This window comes from Trachemys scripta, chromosome 3 (assembly GCF_013100865.1).
Source record: "Trachemys scripta elegans isolate TJP31775 chromosome 3, CAS_Tse_1.0, whole genome shotgun sequence".
Classification (NCBI taxonomy): Eukaryota; Metazoa; Chordata; order Testudines; family Emydidae; genus Trachemys; species Trachemys scripta.
In genome coordinates, this window is record NC_048300.1 from 73,671,285 (window position 1) to 73,693,793 (window position 22,509).

The 22,509-nt window shown below is 40.6% G+C and overlaps 1 protein-coding gene across 1 annotated transcript in view; it reads left to right on the top strand.

Moving 5' to 3' along the window:
* Positions 1-22,509, top strand: part of NID1 (nidogen 1) — an 84,899-nt gene that overhangs the window by 56,747 nt on the left and 5,643 nt on the right. The window contains exons 13-17 of the mRNA XM_034765062.1: positions 5,979-6,206; positions 7,152-7,324; positions 10,724-10,850; positions 17,357-17,528; positions 20,300-20,457. Coding sequence (XP_034620953.1) covers positions 5,979-6,206; positions 7,152-7,324; positions 10,724-10,850; positions 17,357-17,528; positions 20,300-20,457 — 858 coding nt within the window. The remainder of the gene's footprint in view (positions 1-5,978; positions 6,207-7,151; positions 7,325-10,723; positions 10,851-17,356; positions 17,529-20,299; positions 20,458-22,509) is intronic.

Genomic DNA, 22,509 nt, shown 5'->3' on the forward strand with positions numbered 1-22,509 from the left:
GTTGCAAGGTTACTGTAGGGGGAGGTTGTGATACTGCTACCCTTACTTCTGCACTGCTACTGGCAGCGGCACTGCCTTCAGAGCTGGCAGATGGAGAGCAGTGGCTGTTGGCTAGGAGCCCAGCTCTGAAGGCAGAGCCACTGCCAGCAGCAGCGCAGAAGTAAGGATGGCATGGTATGGTATTGCCACCCTTACTTCTGCACTGCTGCCTGCAGAACTGGGCCCTCAGTCAGCAGCTGCCACTCTCCAGCTGCCCAGCTCTGAAGGCAGCACAAAAGTAAGAGTGGCAATACCACAACCCCCCCTAAAATAACCTTGCAACTCCTCTGAAACTCGCTTTTGGGTCAGGACCCCCAATTTGAGAAACGCTGGTCTCCCCGATGAAATCGATATAATATAGGGTAAAAGCACATAAAAGACCAGATTTCATGGGGAGGGGAGATCAGATTTCATGGTCCGTGACGCGTTTTTCATGGCCATGAATTTGGTAGGACCCTAAACATGACACCACTGTGTGAGGTGTAGTGAGTATGTCAGTCCTGTTGCTGACAGTAGTAAACCACAAATGGGCCTCTGTGTCACGCAGGGCCGCCCAGAGGGGGGGGCAAGTGGGGCAGTTTGCCCCGGGCCCCGCAGGGGCCCCCACGAGAATATAGTATTCTATAGTATTGCAACTTTTTTTTATGGAAGGGGCCCCCTGAAATTGCTTTGCCCTGGGCCCCCTGAATCCTCTGGGTGGCCCTGGTGTCACAATGTGGAACTGTTGTCCTGTGTTTTGCCAGATTTATACTGTAAACTCATTAGGGCAAGGAATGTCTCTTATCTATTGTATGAGCCTGATCCTGCAAGCTCTTACTAACAAAAAGCTTCTTTGCAGGAAATCAGACTACTCACGTAAGAATTAACATGTCGTAGGACTTGCAAAATCAAGCCTTGTGCCTAAAGCAATGGGTAAATGTAGACTCTTGTGTAGATGTTTAATAACAAAGTGTACCCCAACCAATAGTGTAATTCTTTAGAATAATGGTGAAAATTTTAAATGTTACATCTTAGTGCCAGTGGCCTCCCTGCCTACTTATATACATGAAAGGAGACCAGGTCCTGGCCCTAAAGAGCTTACAATTAGGGCTGTCAAGCGATTAAAAAAATTAATTGTGCGATTAATCATACTATTAAACAATAATAGAATACCATTTATTTAAATAGTTTTGGATATTTACATTTTCAAATATATTGACTACAATTACAACACAGAATACAAAGTGTACAGTGCTCTCTTTATATTTATTATTTTTTACAAATATTGGCACTATAAAAAACAAAAGTTATAGTATTTTTCAGTTCCCCCATTACAAGTATTGTAGTGCAGTCTCTTTATCATGAAAGTTGAATATACAAATGTAGAATTATGTAACAAAAAAACAAAAATCCTGCACTCAAAAATAAAACAATGTAAAACTTTAGAGCATACAAGTCCACTCAGTCCTACTTCTTGTTCAGCCAGTCACTGAGACAAACAAGTTTGTTTACATTTGCAGGAGATAATTCTGCCCACTTCTTGTTTACAATGTCACCTGAAAGTGAGAACAGGCATTCACATGGCACTGTGGTAGCCAACGTCACAAGATATTTACGTGCCAGATGCACTAAAGATTTATATGTCCCTTCATGCTTTAACTACCATTCCAGAGGACTGATAATGGGTTCTGCTCGATAACCATCCAAAGCAGTGCGGCCCGACGCATGTTAATTTTCATCATCTGAGTCAGATGCCACCAGCAGAAGGTTCATTTTCTTTTTTGATGGTTCAATTTCTGTAGTTTCCGCATCGGAGTGTTGCTCTTTTAACCCTTCTGAAAGCATGCTCTATACCTCGTCCCTCTCAGATTTTGGACAGCACTTCAGATTCTTAACTTTTGGTCGAGTGCTGTAGCTACTTTTAGAAATCTCGCATTGGTACCATCTTTGGGTTTTGTTAAATCTGCTGTGAAAAAGTTCTTAAAACAAACAACGTGCTGGTTCATCATCCGAGACTGCTATACCATGAAATATATGGCAGAATGCGGATAAAACAGAGTAGGAGGCATACAATTCTCCCCCAAGGAGTTTTAATTTCATTATTTGCATTTAATAATGCATTTAATTAATGCATTATTTTTTTAATGAGCATCATCAGCATGGAAGCATGTCCTCTGGAATGGTGGCCGAAGCATGAAAGGGCATATGAATATTTAATGTATCTGGCATGTACATACCTTGCAATGCCAGCTACAAAAGTGCCGTGCGAATGCCTGTTCTAACTTTCAGTTGGCATTGTAAATAAGAAGCGGGCAGCATTATCGCCCGTACATGTAAACAAACTTGTTTGTCTTAGCGATTGGCTGAACAAGAAGTAGGACTGAGTGGACTTGTAGGCACTGAAGTTTTACATTGTTTTGTTTTTGAGTGCAGTTATGGAACAAAAAAATTACATTTGTAAGTTGCAGTTTCACAGTAAAGAGATTGCACTACTATACTTGTATGAGGTGAATTGAAAAATACTATTACTTTTGTTTGCCATTTTTACAGTGCAAATAGTTCTAATAAAAAATAACAATATAAAATAAGCTCTGTCTACTTTGTATATTGTATTGTAATTGAAATCAATATATTTGAAAATGTTGAAAAAATCCAATAATATTTAATAAATTTCAATTGGAATTCTGTTGTTTAACAGTGCGATTAAAACTGTGATTAATCATTAATTTTTTTATCGCGATTAATTTTTTTGAGTTAACTGCAATTAATACACAGCCCTACTTACAATTCAAACTAACAAAAGAGGGGAAACAGGAGTACATTCGAAGAAGTGGGCTGTAGTCCACGAAAGCTTATGCTCTAATAAATGTGTTAGTCTCTAAGGTGCCACAGGTACTCCTGTTCTTCTTTTTAAAAGAGGGAAAGAAGTGCAGTGTAAAAGCAAAGTGACGAGTGCTTATAGTTGTCAGATTTCATTGTTTTGGTTGTTGGTGATGGTGATGGTGAATTTTTATGTGTATGTTGTAATATGAGCTAAAGTAAGCATTATGAGTTGAAGCATGAGAATAAGGGTGAAAGACTAGCCAAAACAAATGTGTGTGTGCTCAGTATAGAATGCATATGCTGATGATGTTCTTATTTCTGTTCACAGATTTTTAATAAAAATATTTATCTAAAGTAGGCTGTTTACAAGAATGAAAGAATAGATCTCAGGGTAACCTACAGACAGTTGGACGGAACTGAAAGCTTACCACAAATCCATAAATATAAATATGCACATAGAGCATGTAGCACAAATGAGTAGGATTATGATTTTCAAAGGCACCCAACTCCCATTGAAAAGCAGTGGGAATTGGGTGTTTAGCTGTCTTCTGTATCTTTATAAATATAGGCTAAGATTTTCAAAGTTTAAAAAAGCCATGGGCTCCAGAGTCTGGAAACTAGATGTCTGATCCAACAAGCTCTTACTTATGTGAGTAATCCCATTGACTTTATTGGGACTAATTGCATAAATAAATGTTTATTTATAAACGTTTGTAAAATTGATTCCTAGCATTGCAATAGCAAATAAAGCATGTGTTTTTGTGTTTGTGTTGGGGAGACTTAACAAAACTGCAAGGTGAACCGCTATGGTTATATAAAAGGTAATTTTACTATAGCTGCCTGTCTATGCGGTGAAAGTGAAATTATTTTGCTTGGGATTCTCTTCTCTATAAATATTTTTGTAAACTCTTATCAGTTCATGAACACTGGGGATGTGTTTTGGAAACTTTCATTCTTAACATCTACATTCTTCTTAACTAGCTATTGGAAAGGAATTGTCAAAATTAAGGCCTCAGTCCTTCAATTGGATCCACATGAGCAGAGCTTTGTGACTGTATGGAGTTTCAGGGTCTGGCCACATGGCTCTGATTGCAATATTCGCCTAAGGCCCTAGTCCTGCAAACAGTTATGCGTGTGCTTGCTTAAGTAAAGTTGAACACACGTATAAATATTTGCAGGATTGGGACCTAAATTGGTAGTCATGAGTAACTTGCAACTTACCATTTTGCTGTGGGTTTTGCCATCTCGTTTTTGACATTCCTATAAGGTATCCATGTAACTAAGTTCATATACATATGTTAATGCCAAGATTCTTGTGACGTTTCTATTTAGCTGTAGTAAGACCGTGTTTTATGAAAAAAGTGGCTGGCCTCCAGCTGCTGTACACCCTCAGCTTTCACTGGAGAATGCTGTACACAGAACATGACCTCTTAAAAAAGCAAACAGTGTGGGCAAACGAGCCAATTACTGCATACCCTGCTTTTTTATAGTGCATTGCTGGGAAGATGATCATTTCAAACACACACAAAATATTAGCTCTATAGTGTTCCTCAAAAATCTGTGCTGTACCTTGTCTCAATGTACTTCACCACCCACATGAGAGCTGAGGCCAAATATTTCATTTGTTTAGAGACGCTGAACTGTTCTCCAGACATTTGCATTTCCCTATTTTAATTGTGTCCAGGTGTCTGAGATGTGTCCTAAGCCTGTTCTGGCATAACTGGTTTAAATATTTATTTTTTTTAAATCTAAGGTTTGTATCTGTGTGACTGTAAAACCATACGAATAAGCTATGTCATCTGCAGAGCCTGCTCTACTCTGAGTGGCTTCACAGGGGTGTACTGCTGATACTGGGTCACTGTTCCCTACCAGGCTGTTGTATGGTGTAAAACACAAACAAATAAATGGAAGTGATGATGTTAAACCTTGTCATCAAACAGTTCAGAGTGGTTGTTGCTGGCTTGCTGGCTGGAGAACTGGTTCTGCAGGCTGAGGCAGGAGGTAGGGGATGTGCAGTCACAACTGATCTCTCGCCCTCCCAAACGCTGCAGGGACCCCCAGAGTAAGATAACACTAATCCAGTCAGTTGTGTCTAGAGACATAAAAAGTCATTTGTCTGTATGTTTTGAGTTTGTTTATGCTGAAAGGCATGTCGAAGGAAAAGTTGGTGTAGTAGCATGGTGTAGCCCATGCTACTATTCCCTGTTGCATGAGGTATATGATTACAGTATATTTTTCATACACTGATTTTGTGATGTCTTAGGAAAACCTGTTCTTCAGAGGACTGTGCCCAACCCTCCTGATCATATAGATTGCTAAGGTTCCTTTGTGACCTCTTTATTAACAGATCTCCACAGGTGGTGGGGCTGCTGCATGTCATCAGTTTCTAGACTGGTATATCTGTTTTGCCTGATATGTCCTTTTCAACACATTTACAAGACAGTAGAATCTAGTCCTATGATTTCTTTTCCCCCCCCACCCCTCTTGCATGTGTTCCTTCCCCTTTTGGACCAGACCACATTGTCTTTGCAGATACCAGAGGGATGTCACCCTGCTTGTGACATAAAGCCATAAGGAGGCACTACACTTTCTGGCTTCTGCAGAGAACTTGTAATTTCTGCTGCTTATCATGGACTTGCTCTTGTGGATCTGAAGGGATCTTTTAGAGCTGCAGAAAAAATTGCATCTACAGTATGGCATAGCTAGTTAGCCACAATTCCGGGGGTGAGGTGGTGTTGCAAATTGACTACACATTATGCTGCCTCCTCCTGGAGGAGTGAAGTTCCATTCTAGGTCACAATGGACAAGTAGAATGATTCTTGTTAGTGCATGTTGTTATCTGAATACATAAAGTATTAAAATCTAGCATTTGCTCATGGTCTCAGACTATACAAAGTTACACTTTTAACGCTGACTGTGAAATCTGTTTTGAGATAAATGTGCCACACTTCCATTTGTCAGATTATCATTGAAGTAACTACACATTATCTTTTCAGATATGTCATCAGGACTTGTAATAGTAAAAACTTTCTTTAAAGGCTGGAGTCTGGAATACTTCCATCATATTCTGCTGCACTGGGATCCTGTAGCTGGTCAGGTGTATAAAATAAAATATTCATTGCTTTATTTTTTTGCAGAACTGGAGAAGACTAAATGTCAGCGTGAACAAGAACAAGCTTTGGCTAGCAGGGGCTCTTCCTACCCACAAAGGCCCATACTCGTTGGTCAGTTTGTTCCTCAGTGTGATGAGCACGGGAATTACCAACCAACTCAATGCCATTCTAGCACTGGGTATTGTTGGTGTGTGGATAGGAATGGTAATGAGATTGATGGCACCAGAACTGGACCAGGAATCCGACCCCCATGTAAGTTGCTCATGGATTGCTCTTCTATGGGTATCTCTTAAATTGTTGCAGCATCTATTTTCAGTGAATTCTGGTATACCATGTAGGTGCAGCGCTGCACTGGAGTATTGCAGAGCTGGGCTATCTCAGTGGGAACATGCCCGTTGCTAAACCTCTGCAGGGGCTATAACTAAGGCTATGTTTTAGTACAGGCATTTTTAGTAAAAGTCACGGACAGGTCACGGGCAGTAGACAAAAATTCAGGGCCAGTGACCTGTCCATGACTTTTACTAAAAATACCCCTGACTAAAACTTGGTGGGGGGAGGCAGCCCAGGTACTGGGGGAGGGAGGAGGGCGGGGGCGGCACGCAGGCACCACCCCTGCAGATCCCATTGGCTGCAGTTCCTGGCCAATGGGAGCTGCGAAGCCAGTGCTCTGGGTGGAGGCGGCATGCATTGCTGCCTGGCCATTCCTCCACCTAGGAGCTGAGCGAGGGGGATGTCACCACTTCTGGGGAGCCCCCCAGATAAGTGCTGCCCAGAGCCCACCTCCCCCTGTCCCATGCCCCTGCCCCCTCTCCCCTCCCACACCCAAATTCTGCTGCTGCTGGCGGGCGAGCGAGTGCAGTGGCCCCAGACTGCCCCAGCAACTACCGGTACGACTGGCGCAGGGGCTGCCTGAGCTGCCCCTGAGCCAGGTGCACCGGCCTCTGCAGAAGTCACAGAAGAAAGTCACGGAATCTGTGACTTCTGTGACAAACTCACAGCCTTAGCTATAACACACTCTATTGCACCACCGTGTGCAAGAAAAATTCAGAAGCTGTGAAATATCTGCTGTACTACTTTTCTTGTTACTATCCAATTATAGTGGTATTTCTTTCTAATTATGCATTAAAGATAATGGCTTGCTTTGCTGTATTTACATGAACTGACTTTTTCATCTGCTTTTCGTCATCTGTTACCAAGGTCTGAGCACAGCTGCTCCTCCTATTGCTGTTGGGCCCTCTGTTCGACCAGATTCAATTCCTCTGCCCCCAGGAACACACTTACTCTTTGCCCAAAGTGGGAAGATTGAACATGTCCCACTGGTGGAAAATAGTATGAAGAAAACTGATGCAAAAGCTTTACTGCATGTTCCAGTGAGTATCTATTGTACCTCCTATAGCCACTGGTGCTTAGGGAAAAAATGTCTTCTAGGTCACTGAAGAGACAGATTATGGACCTTGTTTAGAAGGGAAACCCTCTCAAATCTCCCTTACATTGAAGGACTTACTCATTTTAGTCCCAAATTTACCTGTGCTCCACACAAATTTGGTATCCTCTCACTCTTATTAAAATTATTTATTATTTAGTTTATTATTTATTATTTATAATTTATTATTCAGTAATAAAGAATCCTGAAACTGAGGCTACAAAAAGATTATTTACACTAAATGAAAGGTTCCCACAGCATTTTAACTCTTCATCGTGAATAAATCTTGTGTCCCTTCTTATGTCCAAAAAAGCCTCTTATAGCTCGTATGTGGGAATACCTCACTCCCAGACTCATGGTTTTCACTGGCTTCTTGTCCACTGCAGCCTCCAGTATGAAACTCCATATTACTCTTAAAGGTCTTCCATTGAGTTTGTCTTTTCTCCTCCTGTCATCTGTCTAATATCACCCTGTTCTCCAGTCAGTTCCCTAATCACCTCAGATGTTAAACTTGTCTGTCCCCCTCTCCAGGTCTGGTCCCTGTGGGTGGAAAATCCTTTCCCCACATTCTTTCCCACTGTTTGGAAAAAGCCTCTTCTTACCAAATGACTCCCTGATGCTTTTCAAATCCCATCCTCTTTTCCATGGCATGTGACTCTTAGCCAGTGGTGGGCAACCTGCGGCCCATGGGCTGCACGCGGCCCGTCAGGGTAATCTGCTGGCGGACCACCAGACAGTTTGTTTACATTTGCATGGCCATCCGCAGCTCCCAGTGGCTGCAGTTCACCGTTCCCGGCCAATGGGAGCTGTGGGAAGTGGCGGCCAGCATGTCCCTGCGGCCGCACTGCTTCCCGCAGCTCCCATTGGCTGGGAACGGCGAACCGCGGCCACTGGGAGCTGCAGGCAGCCGTGCAAATGTAAACAAACTGTCTGGCGGCCCACCAGCAGATTACCCTGATGGGCCGTGTGCAGCCCATGGGCCGCAGGTTGCCCACCACTGCTCTTAACTCTATTAAATGATATGGATATGATCTGACTCCTTGAGCTACCCAACTTCAGCACGTTCATTTGTTCTCCCTGACACATGGCATTACCCCTTTTGTCCCAGATCCACTATAGAGTGGCTACCAGAACCAGATGTTGTAACTGTTGTACTTTTGTATTTATTGGGTATTCTTTGTAGGCCAAATACTGATCTCAGTGAGTAATGTCAGTAGGATTGCCCTGATGTAAGAGTAGAATTGGGTGAGTCCATTGTCTCTTGTATGAAGATTCTATATAATAATAAATTGATGTTGTAGATCAGACCCAGTACAAACTTGGGCAGTCAGGTTGATGTATAAGCAGAACTGGAAATTCCTGTCAGTGAGCCTGGTGGCTCCGTCTGTCTGGTCTGAATAAAATAATTTAAAAAAGAAACTCCAGTGAAACTTCATAGATATGGCTAACTCTTAGTTTAATCATTAATGAAACTTTTCTGACCCTTTTCCTGACAATAGCTGGATATTTTTTTTTAATCCCAATTTCTAAACTATAGAGAGTTTTGTGTAAATGTCAAGCAGAAACAGCATGTTGCAATACACAAACACTCTGATCACCTTGTGACCTATAATCTGAATGCGTGGTCAAGAACTCCATGCATAAATAAATCTAATTTTAATGGATGTTTTTGAAATGCCTTGTTAAGGAGTTGTTGGACTCTTTGTACTCTTCCATTCTGCCAGAATCTTATCTTACTAAGGCATCACAAAAGACAGTCTCAGGAATCCATACAAAATGAGGAGTGTCAGACTGAAAGTCCCATCCAATTGCTATGATAAGGATACTTTAAATCTAAATCTGTGCTCTTTAGGTTCTGCTTTCTTTTGCAATAGATTCTTAAATCTGTTCTGCTTGTCCATTGACTATCTCGGGAAGAGGAAATGTTGTGGTTTATTTTAAATAAGAATAGTTCATGTATTAAAAAATACAGTTTTAATTTAATAAATTACATTTTAATATAGTACCATTCATACAAAGTGGTTCACAAACTACATGCACAGCACCAATGAAATGCAGCCACCTTGGGTATGTGGGTTAGTGGCAGGCAGCAACTAAACATTGCATACCACGTTAAAGGAATGTAGGGTACAGGAGGAAGAGAACAGACTCCATATAAGGGCAGCATTGGGAGAGTAGATTGTGGGGACAGCACTAGAGGGCCCTAGCACTTGAACGAGTGAGGAATGGATGCATGGTGTGTCTGTATCTAGTAGACTGGGTGAGGAGTTGGCGCATGGGTGTGTCGGGGGTACCCACAGTACAAAGTGGGTGCATGATGGACAGGGGTGATGGTGATGGTGGTGACATCCAGGCAGCAGGGGGTGCATAGGTATGTTGGGGAGAGAAGGTGTGAATGATGGGTGAATGAAATGTGGTTGGGTGAATGAGTATATTGGTGGCTGGGTGTTCTAGAGTCTAGTGGCAGAGTGTGTGATGGGTGTGAGTAGGTACTGAACGTGATAGTTAGAAAGAAAAGAGAAGTTAAGGAAAGAGTAAGGAGGAAGATGAGAGGAAAACAAAGAGTGACAGAAAAGAGGTACTCATGAAAGAATGTGGGAAAGAGGGAGATAAGGAAAAATTAATGTGAAGGAAAAACACTGAAAAGTCTGGAGGGAAATATGATTCTTGAAAGAAAAATAAAATGGAGAAGGAGGAAAAGAGAAAATAAGTAAAAGGCAAAGAGACTGCATCAGTCATTGAAGTTGACACCAAAATAAAATAAACCAGTGTGCATGGCATTTAATCTGATATGCAAAGGAGGTTATTGGAACCACAAAATTTGGCACTAACTCTAAGTATGTCTCTGTGTATGTAACAGAATTGGAAATGATTAATTAAAGGCCTGATTAATTAAAGGAGTTTTGATTAAATGTTTTGTGGGCTACTGAAAGATAATTCCCAGAATGCCTGTGCCTGCCAGTCCAGCCTAGATTTGTGGAGTCAGGATGACTTTTGTGAGATGGAGGGATCACAATTATTTCCTTTTTTAGATGAGTGAAGAGGGCATCCTCTGGCCAGACTGCAGTCCAGACTGGGGTGGGGATGCAGCAGCTTCTCAGTTGCACTAACTACTTCTCCAACTGCTGTAACTCTACTCCTCCTGACCACCCAATTCCCACCTGCCTCTATAGCTCTCCTCCATGACCTGATCCCAGCAGGGCCCCTCTATTCATTTGCCTGCTGGGCCCTTATTCTTAACTCTGGCCCTGCATAGTGTCTGATGCTTAGACCCCTAAGCCATTCTTTCTAGCTTTAGAACTGTTATTTAGTCTGAGGCTATAATAATTCACTTGTTGACTTACAGGACAGTGTTGTTATTGGAGTTGCATATGACTGCATGGACAAGATGGTTTACTGGACGGAGATCAGTGGCCCTTCCATTAGTAGAGCCAGTTTGCATGGTGGGGAGCCAACAACCATCATCAAAACAGGTAGCAGTATCGGTTTCTGCTTCATAGATTCATTTCCAGCAGTGAAAGACTTGCATATACCAACCTGCACTTACCATCCAATGGCTCAGCCTGACTGCTGCAAGGCTAGATTGTTTAAAAGGAGGTCAAATTGGCAGAAATCAAAGTGATTGGAGAATCATAGGTTTTAAAAATCTTTACATTTAAAAAACCTGTCTATTTTATTATTACTTGTATTGTGGGAGCACCTAGTGGGCCCAGCTCCATTGTGATAGGCACAGGACAAAAACACAGTCCCTGCCCCAAAGAACTTACAATCTATGTATAAGGCAAGTGACAACAGGTGTATACATCAAACATGTTGGGGGTAGCACAAGGTAACAGGGAGACGATTATGATCTGGGTAACGAGCAGCACTCACCTCACACCATCTGCCTAACTATTGTTGAGGTTTTTTTGTAGGCCGCTCGGCAGGATGGATTTGAAGGATGAAGTAAGCATTTCTAATGGGTCTGCCATCACAAGAGCTAGGACAGGTCCCCAGCAGTTTGTAGTAGTAGGTATGGGCTATTGGATAACACCATAAACTACCTTTCCACAAACTTTCATCATGAAGTATAATGGATTGCTCATCAGTCACAGTGCTAAACTGTGCTCATACTTCTGCTGTATGTAGCAAAACAAACCTCATGCCTATTAAGCCGTTATAAACAGATTTGGGAAGGGGAGTTAATTTAGCAAAACAGTACAGTCACATTTAAAATTTTATTTTCTGTGTATCTGCTTTCGTTTGTCCTGTTTTTTAATAAGTAACTCCATCTGAGGTTTATTTCTATTGGAATTGAAGGGTACTTCATTCACTTGTTAGAGATCAGTGCCAGTTTGGACTAAATTAAGACTCTTGAGGCAGTAGAGGGATGGGCAGCTTGCACCCCCACAACAGTGGTGGTTTTAGGGGGCATTATCTCTGCATATGGCAGAGGAAAGTGTCGTGCTCCCTAGGTGCAAGTGCCAGACTGCTCAGCATGCACAACTGGTATAGCTGTGCAAAAGACAGCGAACATGGGGCATTCTGCCCAGAATTGTCTATCTAGCTGGTATGTAGGGGCTAGAAGGGTAGCTCTGCTAGTGTCACACCTTCAGTGATGAGGCTGTAGTTTCCTAAAGGATAGAATACCTTTCCCTGCCTGACCCTTTGTTTAGGGAGATTCCTGTGAGCTGGGTCTTCCCTGCTCTTGAGCTGCATGCAGATCTCCGCAATCTGCTCACAAATCTTTGCAAGGACACACTCCATCACGTACATGTACCTTACCCTGTTTTTAAGGGGGCATCTCCCATTTCTATACTTCCATAACTGATGCAAATATTAACAAAAATACAAACAAAACCTATACAGCAATAAACAAATATTAAAACATTCAAAATTACTATTAAATGCATAATTTTATAGTGTAAAACCATTTCTATAATTATACTTGATTCCAGGCTCCTCACACAAGCAGAGCGGAATGGGTCTTCCCCTGCATTGTGCTCAGGAAGAGGATGCAATCATATTGTGTTGCCTGTGGAGTGGGTACTGTTAGGGGAAAGGAATAGGTTCCCTGTGACTATCCTCTAACAGTAGAACCATGACTTGGGCTTCCTAAGGGTCTGATGTCCGAAATGCTCACAAGACTCCCTTTCAATTCTAATAGAACTAACCTCAAAGGCATATTCTAGGCACTTATAGTGAGTCTGTGCCCATCCAGGTACAAAGGGGTTGGTGGAAGGATTACTAGTTTCCATTCTGTTTATCTTTAAGGACACATCAGAACAAAGCTCTTTTTGCTTGTCTGTGAATAAGTTAGCAGAGGAGGGAAACATAAAATAGAAATGTTGGCACATAGCATTCTTATTGATAATGGATTATGTGTATATTGGAGTGATTTTTCAGAGAACCTGCGACTTCATTTAATGAGAATTGTATTTGTTTCACATCTTCCCTCCTCCTTACAGTGTGTTGTATATTGTAGAGCCATTTAATATTATATCATGAAGGGGTGAAAGCAAATGTGATCAGTACTCCAGGCCCGTAGGTGGTTTGTTATAACAATGTTGCATTATCAAGTAATCTTCTATGTCTTTTGTCTGCTATGGAAGCAGAAAGCATCTAAAGACTCATTCAGGACTCTGTTGCCCTTGTTGCTGGTGCAGGTTGTGACAAATCAAGTACTTTTGAAGTGATGCTAAAGCAATGGTGTTCTTAATTTTCTTTACAAAGCATCAGATGCATTATGTCATGGAATCAAAACAAAACACTAAGGTGTTGACTACAAGTGTTTAATCAGGCATTTATATGGTGTGTTTTGCTAGCCAAGATTTAAATTAAAAATTGCAGAGCCACTACTCCCAATCTTTCAGAAGACACTGAGATTATCCTGTTTTTGTTGTTGCTCTCCTTTCTGTGTGCTGCAGCTCCCTTGTTCGGTTTGCAGTTTGTTTTTGTATTGAACATTTATTTCTTTGTTCATGTTCTTGTGATTGGAGTTTGTTTGCTTTGCAGGGGCATGTTTTGGTATGGGGCTCCATCCAGCTCTCATCTGCCTCTGCAGCTGCATAGCCTCCCGAGGCTACAAGTTTCCTGAGCTCCGCAGCTGCAGGGGCTGCTCCATACAGGGAACTTCCCCTCTGCTGCAGTTGTTTAAATCATATGAGCCATACATGTGTGCACAAGCTTGTCCACTTCCCAAGGGCAGAGCTTGGGACTGTCTCCAGCCTTACTCCAGCACTGGTATACTGAAATCATGGCACTGGGAGTGACTGGTGAGGTGGGGGAGGGGATGCACAGAGCATGCTTAATATATTCCCTTACACATGTTACCAGGGTCCAAGTTTCCCTCTGGCTAAGTGTTAGCCAGCCAGGAAAGACATTTACTTAAGGCCATACACAGCCTCTTTAAATCTCCTGGCTGACAGCTCAAAATAGAATTGTGCCAGGGAGAAGGGACTCCTGGAAACCACTGGTAGCAGATCTCTAGCCCACTACCCTCTCTTATTCCCCACTAATAGACCATCGGAGTCGGCAGTCCTCCCATTCAGTGACTGGGGATGGGAGAGAGGCTCTCCACCCCACATGAGGCAGCTCCCACTGCCTGCTGACCTCAGCAAGAGATGAAGGGATATAGAAGCATGATTTGGGAGTGGGAGAGAAATCTAATTTACATTTGCTCTCTACACCTTGATCAGTTCTTTGCAGATTTCAGTCTTGGAATGGGTGTTCATTCCCACTTGTCCAACATTCACACACATGTGCTTGATGATGTGCGCACGCACACAACGACTTGTGACCCAAATAAGTTACAAACCCAGATAAGGCAATGTAGCTTCTGCTGATTATGGTCCAATATAACTCTTATTAGAATAATCATAGTGTCAATTTTTTTTAAATTCCTACCTAGTGTTTTGTCCAAGTGTTTCTCCCCAGGAATCCAGTTTGGGTTGAGAGATACGACGCTTTTTTAATGGTCGAATAATGAATAAATGTGAAAATGAATAGGCAAACTCAATTCATTTCAATTAATCTTTCTTTTAAATTCAGAAATGTGGAGTGTAGTTCTGCATTTGAAAGCTTCCCCGACAGCTGGTTTTCATGAAGGGACACTCTGACACTTTTGAAACAACCCCATGCAATCTTTCCTTATTGGTTCATTCAGAGTTTATACCTCTGGAATTAGCCTGAAGTGGGATTGTATTTACATTTAGTTTCAGTTGTGTGCAACCCGTTCTTCTCTGTGGACACAATGTGTCCTGAAAAATGTAGAGCAATTTTTTGTGCTGGCTATGTACAAGAAACTTTAATATGCCTTTTTATTTATATTTTTGAAGTATTTGTTTCTCCTTCTATGATTTTGAGAGAGAAATCACTGGGACCAGAGTAATAGGTCATTGTCTGCTATTTCCTGTTGCTTTTGGAACAGATAACTGTCCAAGAAAAACTATGCACATACAGTACTAAAACATGTTCCAAACAAAATCCCTCTGCAAAACACAGAATTGAATTTAAATTCCATCTAGCTAGCTAAGATTAATTCTATTAGCACTTTGGAGATTGATTGTTAAACTTGAATACCTTTTTAAATATTATGATGTATTTAAATTGTAACCAGTACAAGACTATAGCTTTTGGAATGATGCATTGTTTCTTCTCCTTTTATACTGACATACGTTTAAGATTTGTAAGCCCACCGCAGATCTTTGCAAAGACCATTTTGTTTTCCAAGAGGATAGAATAATTTCAATTCTGATGAGCAATAGTGTTTGTTTCCCTGCCAGCCATTCTTCTTCTTAAGTCTGCACTACACACCTATTTTTGTATTAGCCTTACTGTTTTGGATAAAATTGTGATGTTTTTGGTTTGTTTGTTTGTTTGGGTTTTTTTTTTTTTTTTAACAAAAATAGTTATCCCAGTTGAACCCCTAGTGTTGGTGCAGATATACAGATAATAAAAGTGCCTTAATACTATTATAGTTCACTTCCAATATGGGAATAAACTATACTGGTATAACTGTGTCCACACTAGGGGACTATACCAATTTAGGTGTACTGATATAGTTATTTTTGTAGGTAGACAAGCCCTTGGGTTAGAATTTGTGCTAAATTCCAGCAATTATCAGGGTGAGAAGTGACTCCTAACTATATATATTTTTTTTAATTAAGTAGGTCCATTGGCATCTCAAATTTGAAATAGTCAATATGACAGAATTGTGCATCCTTCAGAAAGGACACAGTAACCTGACCCTTGTAAGCCAGCTTCATGCTCCAGACTAGTGGAGCTCTGTTACTGGCATATTGGAGGGAGCAGGTCCTGGCAACACAATATAAAGCTGGATGCTGTGGGACAAAGAATTGTGGTGGGTTTTTTCTTGATTTTGGTTTTTTGTTTCCTAAATTTCAAATATAGTATGTACCTCCCTTTGCTCTAATTATTTGGCATATTCTTGTAATTCTAAATTTGGGTAGGTTTTTGTTACAGCTGTTTTTGAAAATGTTCTATAAAATTCAGTAAGGATGGAACCACCAGAAGTTTATTGGGTTCTATAGAAATTATTCTAAGCAGCCTTCAGAATGTAATTGAAAATTGTATCCCTGACATGGAATTCTATAGTATGATTTATACAATCTCTGTTAAATTTTATAAAAATGTTTAAAATAAAGCTCTTCTTTTGCCTGGTTTGAGTACGGATCAGAGTTGTCCTATTGCTTGTATGCTTTTGGACCAGTTTTACTTCAATACTTTTTGAGTTTATATTTTTATATTGCCTATCATGATTTTCTTTTAAAATTGGTGTTCTAATAACGGGGGAGGGGTTTTAATTGTTTGTCCTGCGCCCCAAGTGCCTTGACAGGGGCATGCTTTATGAATTATACACCCTATTCCGCTCGTAATTGTCTCCAATGCTGCATAAATGCATGTGATGGGCACTATACAAATTAATAGAATGAAACATACAGGTTTGTTTGTACTTTATACTTCTTTGGGATCCCTTTCTGTGGTGGGATGCAGAGGCACTTCCTGATTCCTTGTGAACAAGAGGTTAACTTAAGCTCATCATCCTCCCCTATCCTTACACAGATCGTAAGAAAAAAAGCTAGAAAAATGGCTGTTTGGGAGACTGTTTGGGAAGGCCACATTCTACACCTTGGGGTTATAGGATTAAAATTAAACTCCAGGTTCGGATGTGTATCTGTTTATTCTCTTTGGTTAGTGAACTTTGTTTTGATTTCTTGTTACAAATATTCTTTAATAAAAAGGCCCTACTAACTCTTGATTTTTTTCTTGCTATTTATGCTCCCCTAGCAGCCCATAGGGCTGATCTAAAGCCCATTAAAATCAATTGGAGTCCTTCTACCGATTCATGGGCTTTTGGTGTATTTTAAAATAAACAGAAAAATCTATGGAAGTATCAACTTAGAAGTTGTGTAACCCTATGGAATTGTTAACAAAACATTTACAGTAGGTTTAAACTGTGACTTCAGCTTGTGTTCTATGGGAGACAGCAGTGTCTAGTGATTAGCACAGGAAACCTGTGTGCCGTTCTTGATTGACACTGACCTGGGCCCCAGTTCCTGTGAGATGTGCCATTTGGATTGATCCCTGAGCCTATGAAGAGCCCCATTGACTTCAAGCCTAAACTACCTGCACGTCCTTTAATTTTGTGAAATAAACTAGTCACTTTTGTTGTTCTCTCTAGCAGTTAGATTTGCTGTCTTTCAGGTGCCGATTAAAGATCTCTTTTGTAGAAGTGCGTGCTTACCAATAAGTTACTATTTTTATATTTTGTAAGGCACAACTTGTATTCCTCTTTTAACAGGTTAACATACTCTGTATCAAATGGCCTGTTGGCCTTAATTGTGATTGGACAGATGTTAGGAAAATTACTTAATGGGAACTTTGCTGCTCAAGCTGGAATAACTGTTAGGTGTTTAGTAGAACTATATTAGGAAACAAACTTATTGTTTGGTGTTTTGTTTTCTTTGTTCTGTTCCAGACTTGGGAAGTCCCGAAGGAATAGCAATAGATCATCTCGGTCGCAACGTTTTCTGGACTGACTCTCACCTCGATAGAATAGAAGTGGCCAGGCTGGATGGTAGCCAGCGCCGAGTGCTGTTTAACACTGGTCTGGTGAACCCCAGAGCCATAGTAGCAGATTCTGTGAGAGGGTATATAAATATTTTATAGACACATTTATTTTTAATAATCATTTTATATATATATATCCTGAAACTCCCTCTACATTTTTACACTGTCTTCAACTGTTGATATAAAGCTTCAATATCCTTTTTTCAGTCCCAAAAATCCTCCTATAAAATAATATATTACTTAGGTGTTTTATTAGAAATAAAAACTTCTTTCAGTATGTGTATTAGAAGCATTTCTCCCCAGGCACAATAATAATGCATTTTTATTAGCAAATAAAGTATTGGATTAGAATAAGCATTTTCTTATTGTTTTTTCCTTAGTGGCAGCCATATTTCAAGTACTCTGCTGACTTGAAAAAACTGCATTAGCTCCTTCTCTATTTACATCTCTGCCTTTATCTACTTCTGACCTTATCCAAGTACCTATCCTATTTATTCTCAGTCTCCTTCACCTATACCCAATATTGTGTTTTCTCTGACACTATTATGCTTGGGACAGCCTCCTAATTAACATACCCCAAGACTCTTTCGAAAATTTGAAAATCCATCTGTGCAATGAAACATTTCAGCTGCAGTGCTCACCTTTAAACCCTTGCCAGTTTTATCTTAAGTAAATAGATTAATTCTTACTATTTGGGGTATTATTTAAACTGTGCTATGCGTATTATGTTGTCTATCTAGAATACACCTCTACCTCGATATAACGCTGTCCTCGGGAGCCAAAAAATCTTACCGCGTTATAGGTGAAACCACGTTATATCAAACTTGCTTTGATCTGCCGGAGTGCGCACCCCCCCCCCCCCGGAGCACCGCTTTACCTCATTATATCAGAATTTGTGTTATATCGGGTCGCGTTATATCGGGGTAGAGGTGTACTATAAAAACTAAGGCAAGTGGCAAGTGTTAAGGTATGAGCACTGTATAGTGGTCCCTGTTTGTTCTATTACACCAGCTCGTTCCAATGATTTTAATGGAAGCATCTTGTTCATGGTTTAGCACATTTTTCCCTAGTGTCTTCTTAGGACTCTGTTTCTTTCTTTCATTGTTTAAAATTCCTATCTTAATCCTCAGCAGCATGCAAAAAAAAAATTACATCCATAAAGTAACCTCCATAATAAATTACCTTCACAGCACATTACTGCTGTGCAGAATTAACAAGCAATATGCGACTTGAGGAGAGATATAAAACGAATACCCATTACAATGTTGTAAGCCAGCAGTTCCCATACTGTGTGGTAAGGTGACCCACCAACTGCATTTTGTCTTTTTTTGCAACCCTACCAGGGTCCAAATTCATGAGAAAGAACAGGGCAATAGGCCGGCATCCTTCTCCACTGCTGCCACCTCCTTCTCACTTTGCTAAGAGGGCATCAACCATTCATAGCAGCACCCTGGGACCACAACCCTAATCCAGGCCTAGTGAAGAGAATTAGGGGGTTTGGAGAGCGAGCCCACCCGCCACACACACACACCTTGCCCCGGCAGCTTCTGTCCCACAGGGCTGCGCACAGCTCCCTGCTAAAGCCATTGTGACAGGGTTGCAGCACCACTCAGGTTTGATCCCTCTGTTTGATGCAAAATTGTTTTATGTTTAATTTAAATAGTCATAAACCATTGATAATGCAAGTTGGGCACAAACTGATCTCCATACTCTTATATGATGGGTTTTAAACTGCTCTTGTCAGAAATGCCATTTTCCAGGAACGTGTTTGCCAACAAAAAGAGTCATTTCACTCCAAATACTGAATTTCCAATACAACTGAATGAAAGGTTTTTGTTTTGTTGTGGTTTTTTCCCCCCAGTCACATGAACTTCTAGGAAGTTGTGCTAAACAAAACTAATGCAGCTTTCTGTAATGAACAAAGACTACTCAGGCAATGCAACAAAAATTTGAAACGTTCATAAGGGAGAATTGGGGAATATATCTTGGAATCCTGACTAGATTTCTCAAGGAGAGTCTTTGGAAGGGTCATCCTCCTTCCAGATGTTAACTGAACCAGATTTTTGGTGAAAGGAGCATGTATGTGACAGCTCAAAATGCAGATATTTAAGATTAAACAAAGGAATAGTGCCACTAATTTTCCTCTTCATGGAAAATGTGATATATCCAGTAAGTTGTGTAATTAAAAGCTCTCCCAATTGTGCAAACAGATTTGCATGGGTGGACCCAAGTACCTGGGTGGAACCTCATTGACTTCAGCAGGGTTGGTGTGTTAGTTGGCAGCTTCAGGGAATGTATCCAAAGTATTAATAAAACGGTGGGTGAAAGGTTGAACTAGCGGCAGTTAATGCTCTGAGTCTCGTGAGGTTTTTCAGACAACTGACTCTAGTTGATGAGAAGTTGCCTCTGATTCGGATCTGTTGGTAAATATTCTTCCAAGTTATACTGAAGAAAATAAGAAAATATTGAATTAAAGTAAATACATAAATATGTGCTGAATTCTCCCACTAATCAGCCTCAAAGCAGGTGGTGGGGAGGATGACTCTGCAGAGAAGTTTGTTTTTACCTGAACTGACTTTGTATTGTTGAAATGGATTTTTCTGTTTGGCACCTGGTAAATGAGCATCTACACAATGCTGGAAAAGCAATTTTTTTTAAAGGGATGCTACTTCACTATACTTCAGGTATCTTCTATCAAAGTCAGATATGCTGCTTTCTGCCATTCTATCTAAATGTTCCGTTTCCTCTTTTGTTTCCTTAAAAGTTTTCCTTTATGTAAAAAAGAAAAAAAAGATAACTGATCAATCCAAAGTGATTTATTTTAATTTTTTTGCCTTTTCTTCCTATTCAGAAATCTTTACTGGACTGACTGGAACAGAGATGCTCCTAAAATTGAAACTTCATACATGGATGGCACAAACAGAAGGATTCTTGTTAAAGATGATCTGGGATTACCAAATGGTCTGACATTTGACACTTACTCCTCAATGCTGTGCTGGGTTGATGCAGGTAAAGAGAGGTGCTGAAATGTGTATTCATAATGCATAACAGACTAAACATTATAACCAGTGCAATGATGCACAGCATGACTCATGAGCAAATGCTTTGAGTTGCTTGGACTTTATCTGTTCTCAGGGTTGAGAGACATACCTCAGAGTATCCACTGTTTTATATCTCTTGCTGATTCACCAAAAGTAGGTTTACAAGCTGAAGGATTTTTAGTTCTGAAAGGAGAAAGCACTAAGTATGCTGTAGACTTATTTTGTGTTTGTTGCAAACAAGTATATCTTTAATCCATATTTAGCCCTTGATATGGGGAATTGGGTATTCACAGAGTCTAAGGCCATAGAACTTCATCCAGTTACCCCTTGAATGAGCCCAGTAACTTGTGTTTGACCTTAAACATGTCTTCCAGAAAAGTATCCAGTCTTCATTTGATGGCAACAAGTTATAGAGAATCTACAACTTCTCTTGGTAGCTTGTTCCAGTGATTAATCATCTTCACTGTGTGCCTGATTTCTAATTTGAATTTGTCTGGTTTTAGCTTCCAGCCATTAATACTTGTTATGTCTTTCTCCACTAAAGACTCCTTTAGTACCCAGTATTCTCTCCCCTGTGAAAGTTACCTCTCTATCTCTTTGATAAGATAAACAGATTGATCTCTTTAAGTCTCTCAGTAGAAGACATTTTCTCCAGTCCTTGAATCTTTTTTTTTTTGTTTGTTTTTTTTTGGTGTGGCTCTTCGCTGCACCCGCTCCAATTTTTCAACATCTTTTTAAAAATATGGACACCAGAATTGTATGCAGTATTCCAATATCAGTCTCACCAATGCCGTGTACCGAGGCAAAATCGCCTCTCTGCTCCTCCTCACTGCTCCCCTGTTTATACATCCAAAGATTGCATAAGGCTGTTTTGTCTCAGCATTGCACTGGGAGCTCGTGATCAGTTGCTTGTCCACTATGACCCCTAAGTCCTTTTCAGAGTCGCTGCTTCCCAGGATACAGCCCCCTTTCCATAGGTATGGTCCGTGTTCCTAGACATATAGTTTTTCATTTGGCTGTATTAACACACTTTTTGTTTGAATGGGCACATCTTACCATATCGCTCTGTTTGACTGCCCTGTCCTCACCATTATTTACCATCTGGCCAATCTTTGTGTCATCCACAAATTTTATCAGCAGTGGTTTTATATTTACTTCCAGATTTCTGATGATGTTGAATAGCATAAGGTCCAGAATCAAACCCTGTGGAACTCTTCAGGGAACACCCCCATTTGATGACCGTTCTGCATTGACAACTACTTTTGAGATTTGTCAGCTAGCTGCCTTAATCTATTTAATGTGTGGTCTATTGATACTGTATATTTAATGCCGATGTCATTCGCTACTAAGTCAAGTGCCTTGCAAAGGTCTTAAGTATTTTACATCTTTATCAACCAAACTTGTAATTTCGTGAAAGAATTAAATTGGATTTCTTTGACAAGAACTATTTTCCATTAAACCATTCTGACTGACATTCATCCCATTCTTATTCCTTAATTCTTTAATAATTATCAGCTTTTCCCAGGACTGATGTATTTTTATCTTTGTCCAGGATTGATGTCAGGCTAACCAGACTATAGTCACTCAGATCATCCAGCTTGCCCTTTTGCAATATTGGCACCATAGCACTCTTCCAGTCACTCCAGCAGAGAGGCGCAGAATTGAATGGGCATTCAGGTTCAGCTGCCTTCTCAGTCAAAGAATTGCTCTGTCCCCAGCTCAGAGTCGAGGTATACTGGCGAGGCACTGTGGAGAAACTTTCACTGCTGCTCCCCAGGCTATAAATCTTCTGTGGATAAATCATCCTTTAATCTTCATTGATGGCCAGGCCCACACTCTTCGTAAGCAAAATATATCGTATGCACAAATTGTCCCTGCTGCTGTAATCTTTCAGTCTAACTGAACATCCAGACAAGGACCTGAATGGGCTTTCATCCGTCGTTCTAATGGAGTCCCACAGGCATAACACTGATCTACCAAAGTGGGCACATAGGAATAAATGAGACATTTTATGAAAGGT